The sequence below is a fragment of the Mixophyes fleayi genome, chromosome 10, assembly GCF_038048845.1.
Source record: "Mixophyes fleayi isolate aMixFle1 chromosome 10, aMixFle1.hap1, whole genome shotgun sequence".
Taxonomy (NCBI): Eukaryota; Metazoa; Chordata; class Amphibia; order Anura; family Limnodynastidae; genus Mixophyes; species Mixophyes fleayi.
The window spans coordinates 22,298,972-22,323,311 of NC_134411.1; the positions used below are offsets into that span (position 1 = coordinate 22,298,972).

The following is a 24,340-nucleotide window of genomic DNA, read 5'->3' on the forward strand; positions in this document are numbered from 1 at the left end:
GCCGAATACCGATCCAACCCCAAGCCCTAATTTGAATGTGATTATTTAGGCCTTTCGACTTCCTTTTTAACATTTTACTTTAGTAATTTTAGCTCATCAAAAGTATAGCTCTGTGCACTTCACAGAGAAGTCAGGATTTGAGTTTGGATGCCTGCACCCTCGTCTCTTTCTTTACAAAATAAAAAAAATAATTACAACATTCACGGCATTGCATTGCAGGGGCGGGAATTGATTATTTGAATCGAGACATTAAGCCCCGCCTCCACCACGTTCCGGGAGGTTGCCTACTCTTCCGAGAGGACGACCTGAAATTCAGTAGCCTCCTGGAAATTCCGGGAGAGTAGACAAGTATGGCCTATGCAGAAAATGAAGGATCCCTTATGCGCTTCCTATATGGTGGGTTAGGTGCTGCTGGGACGAAAATGAGGTTATTCCTGCCTCATTAATAATACCAAATCGAAAAGGAAACAAACGTCTTAGCGCACCTGATTGATATATGTGTTTAGGACAGTGATAATCATAGCTAGTTTATTTACAAATATTATAACAATAAACTTAATATTACTCTTTACCAGTCTCTCTTTTGAGTCAAAACCTACGCGTTTCACCAATTGGCTTCTTCAGGGATAAAATAAGAGACTATCAAGTTGATTAAAATTCCGTTTGGGAATTCGTAGCAAATCGACTATATTGGAATACAAAGAAAACAGGATATATATATCTGACCATCTTCAAAATATCTTTAAAGTACTCTACTTACCTTTAAAGAGTCTGTTCAGCGAATGTAAATGAACATGAACTTTGTATATGTTGTGGCTATGCCTATTGTTTTTAAAAATTTTATGATTGCAATTTTATATAAGAAGTTCTACTAATTGTATTGTTATAATATTTGTGAATAAACTAGGTATGATTATATGATAACCGGTTATCACTGTCCTAAACACAATCAGGTTTTTCCCTTGTCCTTTAAGTATGGCCTATGAGTTCAGTAAGAACTAGTGACATCACTTGGGAACGGCGCTTGTCAGTGATGTCAACGTTTCCTAGGCAACTGAAAGGCTTCATTCTCTGAAGATTGGTTCATCTTTCAAAATGGCTGCCGCCACTATGTACTGACGGCATGTTTCTTTTACAGGGGATGTCACCTTGTGCTGTCTAAGATAATATGTTCAAACATTTTTACAACCTGTACTTCCCTCCTCTTTCTATTCCAATAAGCCAAGTGGGTTGTTTTTATGGAGATTGACTGTCATGGTAAATAGCGCCATTTTACATAATTTTTTTTTTTACACTTTTTAAGATTGAAAAACTATTAGAGGTGTTTTATAAAATTAGTTTTGTTTCTCTCATGTATATCCACTGGCCTCAGCGCATGGATTTGTTGCGGTAACTACAGTATTTTTACCTAGAAGATTGAAAGATCTCATGAAAGGATTTTTTCCTTATAATTACAGAATAGGTTTCTAGAATAAATCTTGGTACAAGTTTCCTGCCTGCTAATCTTCCGAAATGTTTTTTTTTCTTTCCCCCTCCGTTCAGTAAAGTGCATTAAAGCACCAAAAGGGAACAAGGAATTTCCTTGCATGTTGTCAAATCAGATTAGCAAGCCAGGGCTCAAGCAGATGTACAGCTCAATAGGCAGGCTTTGGGGAATTCGTAGTCACAGAAGGTTTGGCAGTCATCTGACCAGCCAGTGGAAGTTGTCATGAAATCAATAGTTTTAAACTGGGAAGCTCTGTAGTCCGAGATTGGGGGAAGCTCATCATATTCAATTATTTATAGATTTATTAAAGAAAAATGTTTTACCGCTGATGAGGATGGAAGACGGTGGGCGGGGAGGTGTCAGATCTGTTGTTCCTGGACAATCTCTGTGCCGTACAGACTCTACACAATGGGAAAATGTTCTCGAAGAGGAGGAAGAGAAGTGTCTAACTTCGACCTAGATTTATTATTTAGTCGTTCATGATATGTGCACCAAATCCGTGTTTTAGGATCTACCCAACTGCTTTTAGAAGACAGGCTACCAAACACTTAACCAGTTTGAGACCACATTGAAATTGAAGCCAGAGTCTTTTAATTTTGTTTGAAAAACCATAGCCTTATTAATCGTGTTTAAATTCTGATTAAATCAATTGTCATTAAAGTATAAACTGGTCAGATCTAGAATACATGGCAGCCTAAAATATATTAAAATATGTGGAACTATGACAATGCCTTTGTTTTAAAGTCTGAAATGTCTAAAGAGATGTAGAGAGACTGGTGGTTTTCTTCTACCCATTGACATATTGGCCCGAGCTTCGTTACACACATGGTGAACGGAACATTGATCCCCATAGCAAATAGCCATGTTATACACATGAGTGTTCTTTGGCCAACTATTTTCTTCAGTACTCCATTCCCCTGAAAGCTTGTGTATATTGAAAGGCCGGGTTTCATAGGGACCAATGAACCCTATTGCAGTTCCTTCAAGTTATGGGCTCTGGTGCCATAACCTATATGGTAACAGATTGAGAATGGTCTGCAGACATTAACTGTGTGTATTCTTATTTATTATATTTATATGTTCTAATATCTAAGGATCTTTGAGTCCTATTTATTCTTTCTTGTATGTTTTCCCTGTTAACTCTTCGATATCGCAGCAACAAGGGATGGTGTACCGATAAGGGCTGTCTCGGCGGCTCTTATCGGATGGTATAGAGTCAGTTTTGTTATTTAACGGAGGGGAGAGCACAAAGCTTGCCGGAGATCTGAAGACCCCTCTAGTGACGCTCTCCCCATAGAACAGAATCCTCGGTGCCATCTTGAGATGATGTTAGCCATTGGGGTCAAGCTCGGAGAAAGTAAAATTTTCGGAGCTTGATAAATTAACCCAGACTGTAGTCCCCATTGAGAATTGCAGGGACTGCGATATCATCATCCTCACCATTTATTTATATAGCGCCACTAATTCCGCAGCGCTGTACAGAGAACTCATTTACATCAGTCCCTGCCCCATTGGAGCTTGCAATCTAAATCCCCTAACATACACAGACAGATAGAGAGAGAGACTAGGGTCAATTTTGATAAGTCAATTAACCTACTAGTATGTTTTTGGAGTGTGGGAGGAAACCGGAGCACCCGGAGGAAACCCACACAAACACGGGGAGAACATACAAACTCCACACAGATAAGGCCATGGTCGGGAAATTAACTCATGACCCCAGCGCTGTGTGGCAGAAGTGCTAACCACTGAGCCACCGTGCTTCTTGCGATATTCTGCGATACTTAGCCTAGTGCAGGACTTAACTCTGATATCTCCTGTGTTAGGCTTTTCTTAGATTACCAGGATACTAAAATATGCCTAAACCATACGGAAACAGCCATTTCCATATGGTTTAACGCTTGATAAATTGGCCCATATGTGCAGATTAACATATGTGCTGAACGTATAGTTGAACATGCAAAAATAGCAAAAAATAATCAACTGTACTTATAAATGGGATATATTTGTATTTTAGCTGCTTTGCATCTTTGATCATTGTTAAACTATGAAATTCTGTGTGACACGTTTTGTCACTTGAGATATACAGTTTATGCACCTGTATCACCTGAGCTCGATGTGATGTGATTCTACCTAAATTCGTTCCCCTAGCAATCTGCAAAACGCATTAGTATCAGGGATCCTCTGACAGACATGTGGAAGCACTCCAGAATGTGTTTATTTATCTCATTGGTCCATTCACTCCCCAAACAAAAATACAATATGTCTACCAGCGAGGCCTTTGTATCGCGTACTGTGGAAGCTAGGGAAATTTGACTCTTTGCCAACCTCCAGATCTGGCAGTCCCAGTCCAGTGGATGTGTGAAAGTAAATAAATGAAAACCCCTGCTGAATGGGAAGAGGAGGGGGCGAGAGAACCAAAAGTCAGGACAGATATGGGATTTCAGAGATGTTATTCCCTCCCTAACCGCCCCAATATTTTCCTCTCCTGACACAAGGATGGCAGTGGGAGATTAACTCTTGACATGCCGGTTTATCTTAAAAGTTGAGGCGTAAAATATTAAGCACAAAGAGACATCCTTCCCCCTCTCATGTAGGTAATAGTTCAGCTGCCTCAGTGTTTTAACTGATTTTCATGTACCAGTCCTCTACACACAGTGGAGGCGGCCATTTTGTGAGCCTTACCAATAGTCATAAGAATGCAGCCTACTCATTCGCTAGGAACTAGTGACATCACTCAGCCTGACTCGTGAACTGGTTCACAAAATGGCGGCAACAACTGGTACACTTCAATAATAAGTAAAATAATGTTATATGTTGCACAGTGTTGAGCCATTTGAGGATATTAACATGGAAATGAAAATGTATTTTGAAGTCAGACAGGTATATATTTTGGGCATTGTTTGACGCACATGCATTTATCACATGGGTTTCCCATTATACCTACATAGGAACTATATACAAATACTCGTAAATGATTTTAGATATAATATATGTATGGATTTTTTTATTTTTTTGTCAGATGACCTGTTCAAATGTTCAATTTGACATTTTATATGCTGGTATGTGGACATCAATATGTCTTTAAAATAACACATCAATATTACATAACCATAATATAATTAAACGTTTGAATGTTTAAGTATAATCCTATTAATTAATAATTGTTCCATGTATATATTTTGGGCTATAAATGTCATTGTTTAAGAAATGTGCTCCCAGTTGTATATGCTGAATTATACATTACTGATTAAGGGGGGGATTTGAAAAGGGTTAACTTGTGTCCACTGTGAATGTTGAAAGAAATGAATGGCAAACGCTTCCAATTCAGGGCGGCGCTCGCAGTTTGCATAAATTACTGCCATTATTATGGTTACAAATACTGTAGTCTCACGGTAACCTTGGTGAGAATCAAATTCCCTTCTAGACTGTGGCTGCCGTCACGGAATTGGGTCAGTTTTCTCGATTCGGGCTGCTCCTAAAGAAAATCAGTTTTAACATTCTTCCTGCAATTAGGAAAGACCACAAAGTTACATAGCTCTAACTTTATCCAAATCTCAAGTAACTCAGTTTCTCCTATAAAGTGTCTTACGGACTATACCGAAAAATAAAGCGATTTAGGATTGTTTATGGGGCCTAGAGATTATCTGACTTTTTCATTTAAAAGTTCAAGTTGTTCCCGTTCACCCTAGTGATATTAAATACAGTCCATATACGCTATATATGTCTACCAGTGGTCTCTTCTCTCAAAGCAAACGGCGCTGAACATTTGCTATGGCCATTTCGTAGTTATCAGCCGTGGAAAATTACCCCTGGGTGTTTAAGAAATTATTTTCAGCAGCACAAAAAAAAAAAAAAAAAAAAAAGAGCCATCCAGCGTCCTTGTCAGAAAGGATCAGCATAAATTTCCGCTGACAGAATGCCAGGCTGGCAGTCTACCTATGGCATTTGAAACCCTCGATGCAAGAATGGAGCAGGCACTTTCCTGTGTTTTTTTTTTAAAAAAAGGTCCAAACAAGATGGGAAGGCGGCTTCACTGACTCTTCTCCCCGACCATTTACTTTCCAAAAATAACTCTTTCTCACACCAGATAAAGCATAACAGCAAGGTGTAAAATTAAATAGCCTTCATTAGAACTTCACTGGTTATCAGTAAGCCATAAACCATGTTGTGTTGGCTGCTTACTGGTGCAGTTAATATAATAAAGATCACTCCACAGAGCCTTGGGCAGCTTGCTAGGCGATAGCCGTATTTGCTTACTGTAAATACAAGAAGAAAATCGCACACAAATCTGCCGAAGCTTTGACAAGTATTAAGATCCCTCTTTACATCTGTACATCTGTACCAAAGTGCAATTAGTGTGTCCTGCACGACGATTCCTCCATCTTATTCTACCTCATTACTTGAGCATAATCACCCGGCTTGCTTGAGTGGCCTCAGTAGCAAGCTCCAGTCTAAATAGGGAAGGCAAGTGAATGTGTTCAGATATATGAAGATTGCCGTTTAAGACTTTAATTTATTCATTTCGGAGACCTAGTTTTGTCCCTCTTCCCCCCCCCCCCTAATTTTGTCCCTATTTTTTCCGTTTCCCTCCAAGGTTTACTACATGTCTATAAGATTCCTCGACTTAACACTTTGACTGCTGATGTATCAGACACCAAGGACCTGGCTTTTAAGTTAAAAAGAAAGATTTTCAGTATTGAGGTAAGAGTCGACATTAAAGAAACAAAAAAAAATGAAGTATTTTTTTCATGTAAATGTAAAATAAAAAACTCTAAAATGTAATACAAATGTTTTTGTTCCTGCCGTCTGCAGGTTGTCACGTGTGAGCGCACATACTCTTAATTATGCGCGGTGTCTTAACTGTTTATCATATCCAGCCTCTGCGAACATAACGGCATGTGATACCTCATATTAGGGGGGGGAGAAAAAAAACACAATAAAGTCTTAAAACAGGCGTAGAAACTAGGCCACGGACTTAATTCAATAAAACTCTACATCTGATAATTAATTACTCGCTGTTATTTGGTGAGATGGGAGCTCTTACATTGACTAGCTGGAGAAAACCTTATATATTTATGTTGCTGGCAATTATCTCTTAATGTGCAGAGAAGCGGAAGAAGGAGAAGAGAAAAAAAAAAAAGGCTGCGTGCCACCGTAGAGAATAAATTAAATAAGTTTACGTACGGAAACCTTCCAGCTGGCCGCGGTGCTGTATTCAGTCAAAAATTAAGTGCGCCTTAATTTATTTATTTATTTTCCTTTAAAGAGACATTGCCGCTCAGGTAAAATATATCATAAAAATGATTTCTGAGGCAACCTGGCTTTTTATTTGAGGTTTCTAGGTACAGTGAGGCTTATTTTCTAAACAAAGCTGTCAAGTAACACCCACAAAGGCGCTTTCCCTAATCTGCTTTGAAATGAAAAGGTTGTAAGCAGGCCACTTGTCTTTAACTGCTTTAAACCTTAAAAAAGAAGGGAATTACCACCAATAAATTAGCATATTTTAGGTCGTCACCAAATGATAGCCAATGCAGGCTGGCATGACTTTGGTCTGTGGAACTTCACCCTTAAGTGACCACTTTAGCCCTCCTTTGACCCCACGCCCTCCGTCAGCTGGCCACTTGCTAGGGACCCACTTAAGTCTCCTCTTTCACTTTTCTTTTCACACTTGCAAGTAGCACTGTTCCTATAAATCACCCGGCAAGGTGCTCTCCATTGACAAATTAAGATGCCCTCCTCCCAACTAATGCTCATCAGTGTGTTTAATTATCTCATCTTATTGGGAGTAGTTAATAGTTAATCAAGCAGCCCGTCCTTTAAGCAGGTCATCTCCGCATGGGTGCCTGAGTTCCTTTACAGGAGGCACAGCCTCAGAAGCAGCTCAAACCCCACTGAAACAAAGGTATTTTTCTTTTGTAACGTCTCTTTATAGTCACCGACAAGTAAGTTTTTCGTAGAGTTCTTTTTTTTTCTTTTCTTTTTTGTTTTGTTGAGTATAAATTTACATGATGTTTGTTTATATTTGTTGACTTTTTTTTAAGTAGTTTTTACAAAGCCAGGCAAAATGACAGTGCAGAGTCCTCGCTCAGTAAAGTAAGTTTTGCAGTAATCTACCGAGGTACAAAGGTATAGTAATGTCTAAAACAGGTTATACGTCAGGTATGTGGCGATAATGTGTGTTTGGCTATATTGCAGTATATGTAGTAGAGTTAGCTGTGCAGCAGGATACAGAAATGATAGCAGTACGCAGGACTAGAAAACATATGGTTAGCAATACAGATTAAAACATAAATAGTCCCTGAAGTTAGAGAAGATTGAGTACTGTGTTTTATTTAATTCCGTCAAGTTTTATTTTATTTCACAAAAGATTTTCTTTTGAAGAAGTCTAATTTACTAGTTATCCCTTTTCTTGATCACAAACTATCTACATTATCCTAGCCACTTGTCAGTAATTATCTCGCGGTGTTCCTGGCTGCTTTACGCCAAGTCCTCATGATTGGCGCCTATTTGTACCTTCCTTATAGCAGGTGCAAAACATTCGCCCCTAGCAGGCGTATATTCGTGTGCCTGCAGGTCTGTATAAGCCGAACGTCCTTACTGTGCTCAGCCAGCATCAGCACCATTCTCTCCCCCATTCTGTGTTTTTAGGTGTAAGGATCCGTAAGCGTCAAATATCTGCATGCGCGCATATGCTGCGTTCGCTTTCTGAATATGCGTAGAGCTAATTCACGCAAGCTGCCAATAGGCCCTGTGTCTGAATACAAATAAGTTGGACATATTCTTTGTTTTTCCATAAATCATCATTATCATTTATTTATAAAGTGCCAGCAAATTCCATAGCGCTTTACGATTTAGAAGAAACACAACAATATACAATACTGGGTAATACAGACAGAGAGGTAAGAGGACTCTGCTCGCAAGCTTCTAGAATAACCTGTAGCCAATCAGATAATCAGAACGGTCACAGAAGCAGGAGTCTGAAATGAGGTTCCTTCACTCAACCTGGTTACTTTCAGTTTCTCCTGATGACCGAACTCACATGATCACAGAATGTTTTCAGCCAGTCAAATGCAACAAGTTCCCTTTTAAAGCTAATAGAAATAAATTCACTTCCTGCTACAAAGTTGTAGAATGTAATATGGAACCATCACTACACTGATTTGTAGTGGGTGAAAAATGGAAATGCTACTTAGGATATTTAAGGGACAGAAAACGTTAAGAACAGTTTTATTTTGTTCTATAGTATTTGTATTGTATAAATAACAGATTAATAGACATAAGGTAGGAAGTCTATATTATATTTAGGAAAAGGTTAGTTGTAAGTTTAGGCTATCACCTAAAGGAAGGATGCTAGGACACAGTTAGTTGGCACCCAAAGCAGTTGCTTTGTAACTTATCCCATTTGGCTCCCTCCTCAGTTGCAGCTGGCATTTAAATTATTTAAAATAACAGTTTCAATTCAAATTAATACATACATGGTCAATGTTAATGTACATTGCTATCTTTTAAGTGCACTTTACAATGTGGATTTCTTTATAAACACTTTTAACAATTAACAAATTAAATTAACAAATTAAAAACATCTTAGTATACCAAATTTCAGCCCTTTCTGAATTTTTTTTTCCACACACACTAAGAATTTAGTAGGTCAGTGTATAACTCCGCCCAGCAGGTGGCGCTGCAGCTTGGTTTTATTTTTTCCACACACGCACAGACAGACTAACACACGCCACTAGACATTTATATTATAGATACACAATATTACATCCAGGATGCATAACAATAAGTGGTACTATACCGATGTCCATATATACATAATATACACAATATTACATCCAGGATACATAACAACAAGTGGTACTGTACCGTTGTCCATATATACATAATATGCACAATATTACATCCAGGATACATGACACTTGGTACTGTACTGATGTCCATATATACACAATATTACATCCAGGATACATAACAACAAGTGGTACTGTACCAATGTCCATATATACATAATATACACAATATTAAAGCCAGGATACATAACAATAAGTGGTACTGTACCGATGTCCATATATACATAATATACACAATATTACATCCAGGATACATAACAATAAGTGCTACTGTACCGATGTCCATATATACATAATATACACAATATTACATCCAGGATACATAACAATAAGTGGTACTGTACCGTTGTCCATATATACATAATATGCACAATATTACATCCAGGATACATAACAACAAGTGGTACTGTACCGTTGTCCATATATACATAATATACACAATATTAAAGCCAGGATACATAACAATAATTGGTAATGTACCGATGTCCATATATACATAATATACACAATATTGTATCCAGCATGTATAAAATAATTGGCCAACTTGAGGTGATAATCAACAGTGCTCCAGCATATTTCAACATATGATGAATGACCAAGTAGAATGGTTTTAATTACATTATTATATTAATATAAATACATTATTAAATAAGTTATTATAATTATTTTATTATATGCAATATTTATTATATTGATGATCTCAGGGTGTTGAGATGCAGCCAGCATACAGAGCGTCTATGTTTCTTCCATAGTAGAATCAAAATGATTCTTAGCCCAAAAACGTTAAACCTAATAACCAAAACATTCTATTACATAGTTCTCTTCCAGTAACATTTCTCAGCACGCGCAATCGATGGGTCCTCTAGAAAAACACACACACAGAAAAGCACCATTTTTATCATATAACAACTACGGCTTTCGTCTAATAATATTATATTGTTATTATTCTTGTTTTAAGGAGCTGTTTATTGATCTAGTATTTTTATAGATATATGCATATGATTTTACGTGAAGTTATCAAAATTTTTGTGATGTATTGTTCTTATTAAACTGCTTTATGCCCAATTTTTTGACACATTTTAAATCTGCCATTAGATTTATTTCCATTGTCTATTTAGCAGTCTTGTTCCCTGTGAATGTTTTAGGTACTGAGTGTACTGGAAATACCTACAACATTATGTTCCTGTTCCCAATTTTAAAATTGAGACAAATAGGGCACAGTCTCCGATCTGCTCTTGCCACACCCATTGTTTGGCAATGTCACACCCCTTTTCGGATAGCAGGTATCAAGTGTGGATGAGAGACACAGATGGGTACGGCATAACAGTGCTGACTACACCGATAACACTTACCCCGACATCTTTAGTACGGTCGGCTGCTTCCCGACGAGCATCCTTGACTACTTTTCTGTTAACCGACTTCAACCAATCCCAATGAAGGAAGACGTCTGGTTAGGGGAAGATCCATAAGGAGAGTACTGCATGAATTAAAGTTTTTGCAGTGTATTGTGTGAGATATATGCATGCTCTAGAAATCTTTCTTAGATGTATGTAAGAGGATTTGGATACTGATTGAATGTTGAATGGGAACAAAGGAGTCATGGATAACACCTAGGCAGCGTTCTTGAGAAGTAGGGTTTATTGTCTTGTCCACAGAAATATAGGTAGATATAGAGATATCAGGTAGGTAACGTCTGTTGGCTGGTGGGAATATTGCTAGCTCTGTTTTTGAAAGTTTGAGTTTGAGGTGACGAGAGTAATGTAAGTCAACACAGATGGTAAGAGATCAGGAGAGGATAGATACATTTGTGTGTCATCCATATATGAGATGATACTGAAATTCATAGGAGCTTGTTAGTTTTCCAAGAGAAGTGGTTTAGATAGAGAAGAGGAGAGGGCCTAGAACTGAGCCTTGGTGTACTCCAACTGATAAAGGAAGAGGAGCAGACGTGGATACAGATAAATGAGCACTGAAGGATGCTTTGATAAGTAGGATGAGAACCATTAAAGGACAGTGTTATGAATTCCTAGGGATTTTAGTATTCGGGTGAGAAGAGGGTGATCAACAGAGTCAAATGCATCATAGAGATCCAGGAGATTTAGAATCGATTAATGGCCTTTAGATTTTGCAGCGATCAAATCACTGATCACCTTTGTCAGTGCAGCCTCTGTAGAGTGTTGGGAACAAAAGCCTGACTGAAGAGGTCCAATATGTTGTGTGAGGATAGAAAGCATGTGAGGCGAGTGTAGGCCAGTCTTTCAAGAATCTTGCAGGGGCATGGGAGTTGAGAGATGGGACGGTAATTTAGAGAGCGTTGGGGTCAGATTTAGTATTTTTTCCAGAATAGGAGTAATCACACCATGCTTGAATAATGGCGGAAAGAAACCAATTTAGAGAGATTACAGATTTTAGTTAAGGCTGGGATGAGCATAGGAGACAGGGATTGACTGATTTGAGAGAGTATAGGGTCAAGTGGACAGGAGGTAGAGTATGAACATAAGAAGAGAATAGATTCTTCATCTTCATTTGTGGTATCAAATGAGAAGTTGCCAGAAGGGAAGGAATTGAGCATGTTATTGGTAGAGGAAGAGAAAACCATTTTGTGTTGGCTCTTATCAATCTTGTCCTTAAAGTCGGAAGCAAGATCTTGAGCACTGATGGTAGTTAAGAGCATTTGGTGTTGGAGCATTGAGAAGAGATTTAAATGTGTTAAAATGTGTTTATAGTTAGAAGCCTGAGCAGAGATGAGAGACTGGAAGTATGTTTGTTTTGCAGTATCCAGAGCATTTGGATAGGTGTGATAGATAGTAGTATATGTGAGGAAGTCATTACAAGTTTGAGATTCACACCAGTGAGGTTCTACTTTGTGGAAAGTTTTTTAAGATGCTGTGTTATGATTGTGGGCCGTGGCTGACATCAAGTTGATGCCAAATGTGAATAGTAGCTGGAGCCACTTGATCAAGGGCTGTTGCTAGGCAATGGTTAAGATGCGGTATAGCCGGATTAGGAGAGGAGAATGTAGAAATCGTGGAGGGAAGTTTTTGCAGAGAGGTGCAAAGTTAAAAATTCATAAAGTTAAGATATCTCAGTTGAAGACTAGACTTGGTAGAGTTTGGCAGCAGAGAGATTAAAGTAATGGAGGAGAGCTTGCAGTTAATGATTCGAGAGGTATAAAGGAGTGTTAATGAAATTAGAAACTGGCCATAGTCTCAAGATTACAAGATCAAGGCAGTGGCCATCTCAATGAGTAGAAGAGTCAGTCCGCTGGGAGAGACCGTTAGAGAGAGCAGTTTGGAGACACAAATAGAACGTGGATTATCAATGGGGTTATTGAAATCGATCATGATGATGGTGGGGATGTCAGAGTATAGGAAACTAGTGAGCCAGGCAGAGAAATGTTCAAGAATGTGTTGGTATGGCCCAGGGGGGTGACAGATCACAGCAATACAAAGAGAGAATGGGTTGAAAATCTGGGTAACATGTACCTCAAATGATGTGAACTCTGGTTATGGGACATTTGGTAGAACTGTGAATGTGGGCAAAGGAGTCGTTAAAACCCACCTCTTTCTCTGCTCCCACGCCTGGACGTGTGGGTAAAGGGGGGCCGCCATGTGAAAGGGCTGCAGGTGAGGCAGTGTCTGATTTTGTGAGACAGGTTTCTGTTGCGGCTTTTGAAGAGTTGAAGGTTAGTTTGTTACAAACAGAGTGTGCCTTCAGGTGATGTGGTTGAAGTTTCCTGTATTTCTGTAGAGTTAAGAACCAACTTTACATGTATGGTAGAAGAAGGGGGTTTGGGGCGTGCAGGATTTGGTGATATATTACCAGCAAATAGAAGGAGGAGGAGAGTGATGTAAAAAGCATTGTAAGATGTGTGAGCTTTTTCTTGTCTGGCGACAGGTTGAGGATGTTACAATACATATAGGAAAAAAGTTCATGATTGTTAATTATGCTGCGTTCACATTGCCACCCCGGGTATATGAACCCAGTGACATAGCCTCCCACCCTGACAAATTCCCGGGTCTGCTCTGGTCTCCCTGCAACATCACAAGAGGAGCTTTGATTGGCTCCCTTTTGTGATATTGTTCATTTGGTTTTTTTTTTGTTTTTTTAACTTTCAATAGTTTTCAGTGAGACCCTGGTATAAAAACCCGGGTCTCACCGTTCAGACTACCCGGGTCTAATTCCTGGGTCATCTGACCCGTGTAGTTGCAGGGAACCGGTCACACTCAGCCTTGACCTGGATCATCGGGGCTCCACCCAGCAATAATCTGGGTTTTTGAGGCAGTGTGAATGGGGTATATGAGCAGCACTGTGGCCAATGGTTAGCACTTCTGCCTCACAGCACTGGGGTCATGAGTTCGATTTCCGACCATGGCCTTATCTGTGTAGAGTTTGTATGTTCTCCCCCTGTTTGCGTAGGTTTCCTCCAGGTGCTCCGGTTTCCTCCCACAATCCAAAAACATACTAGTAGGTTAATTGGCCGCTATCTAAAAATTTACCCTAGTCTCTCTCTCTCTGTCTCTTTGTATGTCTGTCTGTGTGTGTATGTTAGGAAATTTAGACTGTAAGCTCCAATGGACTGATGTGGGTCAGTTCTCTGTACAGCGCTGCGGAATTAGTGGCGCTATATAAATATGATGATCATGATATGAGGAGAATGTGGTGTGATGCAATTAACCAAGAATAATGGGCAAGATAAAAGGCAGAACAGCTAAGTAAATACAGAAATCAAAATAAGATGAAATGATCAAGTCACATTGTCCAGGACAGTGAGAGGAGACTTAGTGTCAGCCTGTAGCTGATGTGCCCCATGTATTATATTTTCCCCACATCTTACACTGTAAGCTCATTTGGGCAGGGCATCTTTACTTCCTCTTTTATGTTATTGTATGTTATTTATTTGTATCATGAACCCTCTAATGTACAGCGCTGCGTAATATTTATAAATAACGGATAATATGTGTAGTGAGTCAGCCATTCAAAGGCACTGTATAAAACCACATCCCCAATCCAGCAATAGACAGGATTTCTGCTGCCCATTTGTATTATACAGGAAAGTGACTGGGTCTGTCTAGACGTATCCGCTGCATGTGAAGTGTACATATCTAATCACTGCTCTGCATAGCACACAGGGCAGGTAACGACAACCTCCTTTGTCAGTCTATGCTGGTGTACCTCTTTGTGTGATGCCAACTGCCCACACATATTGTAGCTGACTTTGGGTTTTTGGCCTGTTATTGCAACATTTGTATGCCCAGAATTACCCTGCTAATGATCTTATTGAAATTAATCTGCATGTCTATAAATGCCGTTGGAATATGACCTTTTTCCGCTCGTGTATGAAGTCATTTTCTGACTGCACTAGCGGGCACAAGTGCTGAATGATAGCGCCCAGTTTGGCTGCTTACTTGTGTGGCCATATTGGGCATTCATCCTGTGACTCAGGCCAAGTGGCAGGAATGAACCTGCGTTTAGCTACTTTTAATCCTCTCTGGCTTGACCCAGCCCTGGTTGCATAGTTTGAGAGTGTTTTATAGCCGATGATATGGATGCACAGTCCGCAAAGACCGCCCAAAAGATCAAAGGTTAAGGTATCGCAAACCGTTCTGCAATTGTATTGTAAAACCTAAAGAGGCTGAAATTGTCCCGCTATCCATCCATCCACCCATCCATCCATGGGCAGCACAGTGGCCTAGTGATTAGCACTTCTGCCTCACAGCACTGGGGTCATGAGTTTGATTCTAAACATGGCCTTATCTGTGGGGAGTTTGTATGTTCTCCCTGTGTTTGCGTGGGTTTCCTCCGGGTGCTCCGGTTTCGCCTCACACTCCAAAAACATACTAGTAGGTTAATTGGCTGCTATCAAAATTGACCCTAGTCTCTCTTTGTCTATCTGTGTGTGTGTCTATGTTAGGAATTTAAGACTGTAAGCTCCAATGGGGCAGGGACTGATGTGAATGAGTTCTCTGTACAGCGCTGTGGAATCAGTGGCGCTATATAAATAACTGATGATGATGATATGTGAGAAGAATGGAGGCTTCCATCGTGATCTTATGTCACACTTCAGTTTATTTGCTGATGTTTTTCTGTCAGGAGTTGGAGAATTGTTATATAGAGCATATTAGAAAAGTTTTTTTTACTGTTTATTTTTACAAACGAGCATCCAGTATTTGGCTAATATCAGTATTATCCATGCTTCCATGTCTATGCTGAGGCTATGCACTTATTGGTATATTTTATTTTACCTCAAGAAGAACTAGTACAGAAAAAAATATATATTTTATTTAGTTATATTTTAGCATTCTTTTTTTCCTCACTTAATGGCACAAAAGTAAAATAAAAAGAACAAAATAAAGTGAAGTTCGACTGTCTAATCCTATTTCTTCCCACTTTGGAATCTTAATTAGAAGGAGATAAAAACCATCATTTGACTAAATTGTCTTGAATCTTGTAGCAAAAGGTATAATCCGCAATTGGGCCAATTAGTAAGCCCCATAGTTGGCGATGCTGATCCAGGCACCCTGATTAGATGTGACACCAGCCTAGTTCCCACTGTTGTTATGCCAGGTATGGTGGTCAGACTTCAAAGGGCTTGAGGCATCAGCAGGGCAAGGTTTGTAGGCCAGCTTAGGTCCGGTCGCTAATCTCCCTGCTAAAAGCACAGCAGCCCTCGCACAAAACAAGCTTACACGACACAATCATGCGGTATTAAAGTTTGGGTTGAGTCATGCCAATTTGCCTTTGATTTTCTGATGATTGACTAAAAGATGGCTACATGACTAGACACATACTAAAACTTCCCTGATTAGGTAACTTCTCCAAGTATGTCAAATATTTTAGAGATTTCCCAGCTAAGTGATATGATAACAGTTCATCCACTGCAATATTGCCTTCAGGACCCCATTCATCTGCCAGAGAATTTATATACTGAGCAAAGTGCAATAATAATGTAGATTATTCATATATTTACAGCATTCTCTTTTTTTTAATTTCCTGTCTCGTTAACTGTTGAAGCAAAAACGAAAAACTTGTTGCTCAGTGCTTGCGAAATAAAGGTTATTAAAATAAAACATATTACCTAAGCAATGATGATAATACTATAATACAACTGCTTGTATGACACTTCTAAAATGAGGTCAAAAATAATATATAATTCCATCTATAAGAATTGTTTTGTGTCTCATGAATTTGGGTAAATTGTATGTTCAGTGACCTCATACGTGACTTGTGACATTTTCACAGAGACAAACAATGGCTATAGGATAGAAACATACATTGTAAACATGTTTAACTGTAAACTCTTGCAGTAAGATCAGTGGTGCAGTAAGGTGATCTCCCCACCCACACAAGTCTCTACTACAATTTCAGTGTACATTATATGGAGCGTGCATGGCTTAATTCATGTTTGGCATGTGGTAGAGATCTGTGTGGTTCTGCAGCATGCTCTTCTCTCCTGGTCCTGGATCACATTATGCCCCAACCTTCTCTCCCCTTGTCACACTTACACCCCTACACCCTGTTGACCCTTGTCATATATGACCCCCACCCTCCCTCACATATCATATGTGACAATGAAAGGAAGGATGAGGGTCATATGTTACAGGTGGTGAAGGGTGGGGTGGCATATGTGAGAAGGGGAGAATGGGGAGGGCGAATGTGACAGATTTAGGGCAATCGTCAGATTGTGCTACTACTACCTGTTGCTGCTCTCCTAAGCTCTGTTACTGCTTGGCTGGGTCATAAATGTTGGGGCGCTGTATGGAAAAGTCACCTCCTGGAACGCTGAACAACGACTGAACACTAGACATCTGTCCCCCTAACCAGCCCCAACATTAAATCAATAACAACCAAATTTATTACACCAAGGAGACTGATATGGGTCCTGTGACCGATAAGGATTGGAGTTGTATGCTGGATAGTGCTGGGCAGGCTACTTCCCATATGTACAAGTTCAACCTTATATCTTATATAGAGTATACTACTCTCCGCACAGCTAGCTTTGGATGGCTGCCAGATCGACTGCTGACTGCCCAAAATGCGGAGATGCTGGTGCTACTTTCTGGCACCTGCTCTGGAGATGTCCTGTTGTCGGAGACTTTTGGTCAAGGGTGGTGGAGGGGATACAGGTATCCTGGTTCCATTGCTGCCCCCCCAAAACATGTGTGTTCTGTCTGGGAGTGGATCTTTTACTGGGTAGAAGCGCTACCAGGTATGTTCTTAACCTCCTCGCCCTGGCCAAGGTCATTATTGCTAGAACATGGATGGCCCGGGGGGACCTGGCTTTGGTGACTGGGTGCTCCTGGTTTATGAAGCCATAGGGCATGAGTGCTTTACGTACCGTTTCTGGACTGCTATGACAAAATATTGAAAAGTGTGGTCCAGATGGGCAAAGTCAAAATATGCTCTGCAGTCCTTGGCTGCCGACTTTAATCCAGGTTGAGCGCTCCCTCTATGACCTTCTCTCGTCCCCCTCATCACTCGATCCTCACATATGTATGCTTCCTAGACTTAGCTGATATGAGGCGACTGACACACCATCACCCTTGTTATTTGACGCCTTCCCTCCGGTGCAGACAGTGCCTCCAGTGGATATGTCTATTAGTGCATCATAATATTAATATACTATATCATTTGGTAATATACAGTGTTTGATACATAAGATTTATTTGCCTACTTTACTCACCAAGTGTGGACTATCATTTACAATGGAACTACATATAGAGAAATATAAAAATATTTTGATTTAAAAAGAAATATAACACCCACACTTAACAAATAGGTCTCTTTACTCCCAACCGGCCTGACATTAAATCAATAAAATTGAATAAGTTGGCCATATTTTCCCAAATCAGCTCCAACACTAACTCGGTAACCACCCACATGTAATACATAGACCTCCCAACAGCCCCAACATTAAATTATGAGCACAAACATTTAATACAGAGACATACTTTTAAGTGAATAGCCCTCACCATCCCCACATTACATTAATACTCTCCCACACACACATTACATTGATGCCTATTGCTAGCACCTATAACATATCAACCCCTTATCAACCCAACATTTAATAAGAAGAGATACCATATTCATTTATTATCCCCAACTAACCACTATATTAGATGAATAGCCCCCACATTACGCTGTTAGCTCTCACCAGCCCCATATTACATTGTTAGCCCCTACATTACATTAATACCCTTGCACACTCACATACTTATATACATGGCATTCATAACTATTATTTGCAGCTACAATATATTAATAGCAATCACCATCCTATAATTTAGAACAAAAAGAAACATTATTAAATTAATAGCCCCCTCCAGCCTCTAGATTACATGAATAGCTCCCACATTACCTTCATAGCCTCCACCACCCCTGCATTACATTAAGACCATTCCCACATGCCATAAGTACCCCATCCTAACCCTTACCTGATCTGCAGGGTTTGAATGCTGTGAAGCTGCATGGCCACTTGTGCAGAAGGGTGTAAGAAGGAGAGGTGAGTGAGAAGCAGAAGGGGAGGGTAAGAACAAGTGGGGAGCCAAACCGGTCATCGGGGATGTGGTTTGGAGACTTGCTGTGGTCCCTGTCTGCCAGCCATGGAATCCTACATTATATCCATCCAAGTACACACTCACAATTCTTTTAAATGGGAAAAAAGTTGTTTAGGTTTTTTTTAAGCGGGGTGTTTGGGGCTCCTGTGGTGAATGGGACTGAAGCCACAAGCCTTTCCTATTGCCTAAGTCCTGGGCAGTTGCCCCCTATGGCCCAATTATAATCTGACACTGCAAGATGCAGTCAGTATCATGAAAACTTACAGGGGATTGCTGTTTACATATATTGTTAAAAGGGTGGAATTGGCCCTTGCGTTGATGTTGGAATTACAATTATATGATAATGTGGGCATTATATTAATGTAATTTATAATTATATTATATAATAATTTATAATTAATATAAATAATTCAACCAAAAAATATAAAGTCTGGGTGTATTTTATTGAGGTAAAATATTATTTCAGTTTTCTTTTTTTCCTATACGTTTTTTTCTTTATTTCCAGTTATTTATTCCCGTTACAACATGTTTTTTTCTTCTTTAGCTATCATTTGATGCTCTAGTGACAGTGACATATTTGAATGTAAAAGGAAGCCTCCAGCAGATCTGCTATTTTTCCAAATGGATGATACCGCCATCTTGTTGACTTTCCCTTGGGCCATATAAGTACTGTTCATTCTCCAATTTCTATAACTTTTCCTGCATTTGACTTGCACATCAGACTATTTAATTATCATATAATATATCTGTATTAGCTAATTCTGATGCGAAGCGTTTATCTGTTTATATTCCCAGAATGTATTAAGTGCCTCTATCTTTCTCCCCCTACAGACCCCTGTTACTAATCACTATTTGGTTGCACTGACTTTTTAATTCTCCCACTATTGAGTGAAACAACCGAAGGAGAGTTTGAATATTTTAGAATTACTTTTGAATTTTTTAAAGTGGTTTCCACCTGCCTGATATGGGGAAAAATGGTTTCCACCCCATATCAGTCCTTTGGTATAAGTTCACCTTTGAGGCTCCCACTGTCAGTTTAATTTGACAGGGTCTATATACTTACAATTAATTGTCTCTGTCGGATCTAATGTATGACTAATGATAGCTGGCTTCTGATTGGATGGCTGCATCACCCCTCCAATCAGAAACCAGGTGCCAGATTCCACTTTGCTTTGGTGCTCTAAAGTAATTACAGAGGCTGGTCAATAGTTGCCTGCAAAACTGGGGGGGGGGGGGGTCAAAGAAACAGGTCCCTCTACCAAAGGACTAATGTGTGCAAAAGGGAAGGTGATTGGCCGAACTTAGGAAATATAATAAAGAGGTGAAAAACCACGTTGAGGTGTGATTTGTTGTAAATTCCACGTGCAGTGCAACTCTTGGCCCATGCCCCGATCTTATGATGACCATTACTTTCCAGTTGCGGTTCATTATCAGAATTAGGCTAGATATTTTTCAATAGGGCAAGGTTTAGGATTTGTAATACAGAGCAGAATTAAAAAAATACAGTGTTCGTTTTTCTTTTTGGAAAAGTTGGGCCAATTCCATCAGGTGAAGGATGGGTAAATGGCAAATTTGGTGCAGGGGTCGACGGATATTCGAGGAGGACAAAAGATAGATGATTCTAAATGTGTGCAATGGATTGTTTGATATATAAAGATAATGAAAATATGGTACATGGGGACAGTGCGTTCCACAGAACGCACTCAAGGAGGACAGGAATAGAAAGGTTATGGAGGTGTAATGAATAATAAGATATGCAGTAGAGCATTGGTAGTGATAAGTGAGGATTGTTTATGTAGGTTGTGGAAAATATAAAACTTTTATTATAGCGAATGGAAAGAGAACCTGGTGAAGGCAGCAGCCAGGCAGTTAGGGTATGTATGAACCTACTGGGGCAGTGAAATTACATCGGAGGAGCCCAACTCTGTCAGGTTCATTTGTGGAACATATCTCCCACATATACGTCTATATTTGTGTTGTTGCCCCCTATTTACATGACACATGGTCTAACCTGTGGGAGTTGCTAAAGTTTGCCTTCTCCAGTTGGAGGAGCTGAACATATCGGACTGTGCCTTGCTGAAAGAAGACTAAGTACCCTCATGCATCTTGTACTGCACCCACGTGCACAAATATGATTTTGAGCTGCAGGACAAATTATGTAAATCAGCTTCAAGGGATTAAGAGTGTGATTTATTTTGTTAATGTGAGTCTCTGAGTTAGCAGGCGACACAGTACACACTATTAGAGGTACATTAGATATTACTTATTCTGACAATGGGATGCATTTTCTTCCTGCTACATGCAGTTGATGCGGGGTAACACATTGTTTTGTGCACCATTGACAATGCTATAAAAAAAAACATTTAAACACAGCGCACACATAAATGATAAGAATAGTACCGATGTGCATAGATAAGAATCTAACAAGTAGTATTTTAGGAAAAAAGTGTAAATTATGTAATGGAGGTAAACACTGATAAAAGACACAAATTTAAAGTCACATATAAAGTTTTCCACCAGTTGCATTGCCGCCTGGGTACACATAATAATGGAACGGGTATTTCAGAGCTTTTTCATGGGGGTGCTTGCCAGGCTGGATTACTGGTGTGCACCTTGTTATGTAGGAGGTGGAAATGTAGGTGCAGTAAAACAATGACTGAAGCGGTGAAACGCGCTGCGTGCCACTTTCTCGGCATGAACAAGCCTTTGGGCTAGATTTACTAAGCTGCGAGTTTGAAAAAGTGGGGATGTTGCCTATAGCAACCAATCAGATTCTAGCTTTCATTTTGTAGAAGGTACTAAATAAATGACAGCTAGAATCTGATTGGTTGCTATAGGCAACATCCCCACTTTTTCAAACCCGCAGCTTAGTAAATCTGGACAAGTTGTGACATATTGAGTGTTGCTTGGAATCTTGGGAGCATTGAGCGGGAGCTATGTATATATCTACATCCAAGAGATATGATTGAAGATAGAAGTAATAGGATTGAATAGAGATAGTAAAGGAGAGAAAATACCACCGGTTGTAGGGACCAAATCTTAGGTATTGAAGTATATGTACACAATCAGTTATATCCTTTATAATTATTGTATTCATAACATTCAAAGTTTTAGCCTGTATTTATGTTCTGCAAGTGACGTTTTGTTTGGCTGTATCTTATACTAGATAAATACTGTGTAAAGAAATATGTTTGTTTCCATTCTGAATCATGTTATTGCTGTATAAAATGTCAAATTGTATTTTTAGGACAGTACTAACCTTTGCTGGAATATAGCAGAAAGCCATATATTAAGCTTGGGTCACATATTCCAGGTGTACGTATGCATGTATAAACTTTCCAAAAAGAAAATAAATATTGTTTTCACTCTCTTACCAATTGGTAAAGACTTTTTAGAAAAAATCGAGAGACCCTAAATGCTGGAATTTTAATCTGCTCTTGGACCATTTCTGCTTTGTCTGCATTATACTCTGGGCTAAAAATAACATTCCCATAGACTTGACGGCAGAGTTGTTATAGCAGTTACCTTAATTCTCTTGGAAAAATAAAAAAAGAAAACCTCCACTAAGTTTTCATTGAAGCCCCTGTTTGAGTAAACCAGTTCTGAGAGGGTTTATTTCTTACAAGGGTGTGGGGAAGAAATGTCTAAATGTTTCTATAATAAATAGCAATGCAAAGTTATATGCATAGGCAAGTACAGGGGTGAGGGGGGTGGGGGGAGTGCTCGGAATCCGTTCTCTAAACCAAAACTATTTAACACTGCACCGAGCATTTCTAGAGCAGGATGCACATATAATGTTTGCTATGTATATACTGTATGTATGTTGGTAGATTATATAAATACATATAATATGAATATTTTGGTGACTCTCCCCCTACAAAGATCCTACACTGGATTCTCCTAAGTTTATTTTTTTAGCTTGTGTGTCTTTCCTGCATTGAAAATAGGCACCAGGGTGGTAGGTGTACCATGTGAAAATGGCATCATTGCCAGGGTTTTTTATTACATAGAGGCCAGTTGGGCACATGTCTAAGAGAGCCTTGTTCAGAGTGCAGCGTAGATATACTTTTATATTTCTGTTTTTACTTTTGTACTTTCTGGAGGGTTTTGCCACGTAGGGCCTGATGCTCAGTTGGACGTGCGCCGTTTGCATAGCGTAAGTTGCAAACATTTGCAGTGCACTTGCCCAGATAGAGAGCACATGTATATGCGTGCATGCAGAGCTGCCGCATCTGACTCTTGCGTCTCCTTATCATCATCATCATCATCATCCTTTATTTATATAGCGCCACTGATTCCGCAGCGCTGTACAGAGAACTCACTCACATCAGTCCCTGCCCCATTGGAGCTTACAGTCTAAATTCCCACACACACACACACAGACAGACAGAGAGAGAGAGACTAGGGTCAATTTTGATAGCAGCCAATTAACCTACCAGTATGTTTTTGGCGTGTGGGAGGAAACCGGAGCACCCGGAGGAAACCCACGCAAACACGGGGAGAACATACAAACTCCACACAGATAAGGCCATGGTCGGGAATTGAACTCATGACCCCAGCGCTGTGAGGCAGAAGTGCTAACCACTGAGCCACCGTGCTGACCATCTCCTTATGGCTGAATAGCGGAGGGTTAGATCTCACATAGACTGAGTACGGTAAGGGCACAGTCACACAAATGCAGCTCAGGCAGACCAGCATGGAAACACATATATGCCTGTCAGGGGCCGTATCTTGTACACCAGAAACAGGGCCGGTGCAAATACACGTTGATGACGGTGACTGTCAGTGGCACTAGCTAGCCACAGCTGATTGTGAATTCAACTCTGAAGCTGATAGGTACTTTCTTAATTGATCATGCATATTTAGATTTTGTGAGTGTATTATATTTTTTTTAAAATGTTTTTGCTACTTTCACTTGTTTGCGCGACAATGAACAATTATCGTTCCAAACCACATTGTATTGTTTTATTTTATTTTTAAACTGAACTGAAGATCTCATTTGACGATGGAACGATGTCCTTACAATCCTGCAGTGTGTCTGCACTCAGGACAATCAGTGTCCATAGATCTCTATGCAGTGTGCAGAGTCACAATCTTTTCAGCAGATGGTTACGACAGATGAAGAGCACAGACTAGAAAGTAAATCTTGTAAAACGTGTATAGTGTGTACACAGGAATCGGCTGCTGATCGGGACATTTTATTTTGTTTCAATTGTTGGTCAAATTGTTAACGATATGTCATCAGGAGATATACTCTGTAGTGTGTACCCAGCCTTACATTTAGAAGACCAGTTTGTAAAGTTAGGATAACATCAGTATGTTGCTTATCCATAGCTGATCATGGTTTACATCAATGTCTATAGTACCAACTGGGATTGAAGTATAATTCATCATCATCACCATTTATTTATATAGCACCACTAATTCCGCAGCGTTGTACAGAG

At 39.6% G+C, this 24,340-nt stretch overlaps 1 protein-coding gene across 3 annotated transcripts in view; it reads left to right on the forward strand.

The window, feature by feature from the left end:
- The window catches only part of ELP4 (elongator acetyltransferase complex subunit 4), a 194,784-nt gene that overhangs the window by 115,490 nt on the left and 54,954 nt on the right, over positions 1-24,340 (forward strand). For 2 of the 3 annotated variants that reach the window (XM_075188034.1, XM_075188035.1), the window contains exon 9: positions 6,081-6,187. The exons of the other annotated variant lie outside the window; for it this stretch is intronic. In XM_075188034.1, the coding sequence (XP_075044135.1) occupies positions 6,081-6,187 (107 nt within the window). The remainder of the gene's footprint in view (positions 1-6,080; positions 6,188-24,340) is intronic. 3 annotated transcript variants of the gene reach the window in all.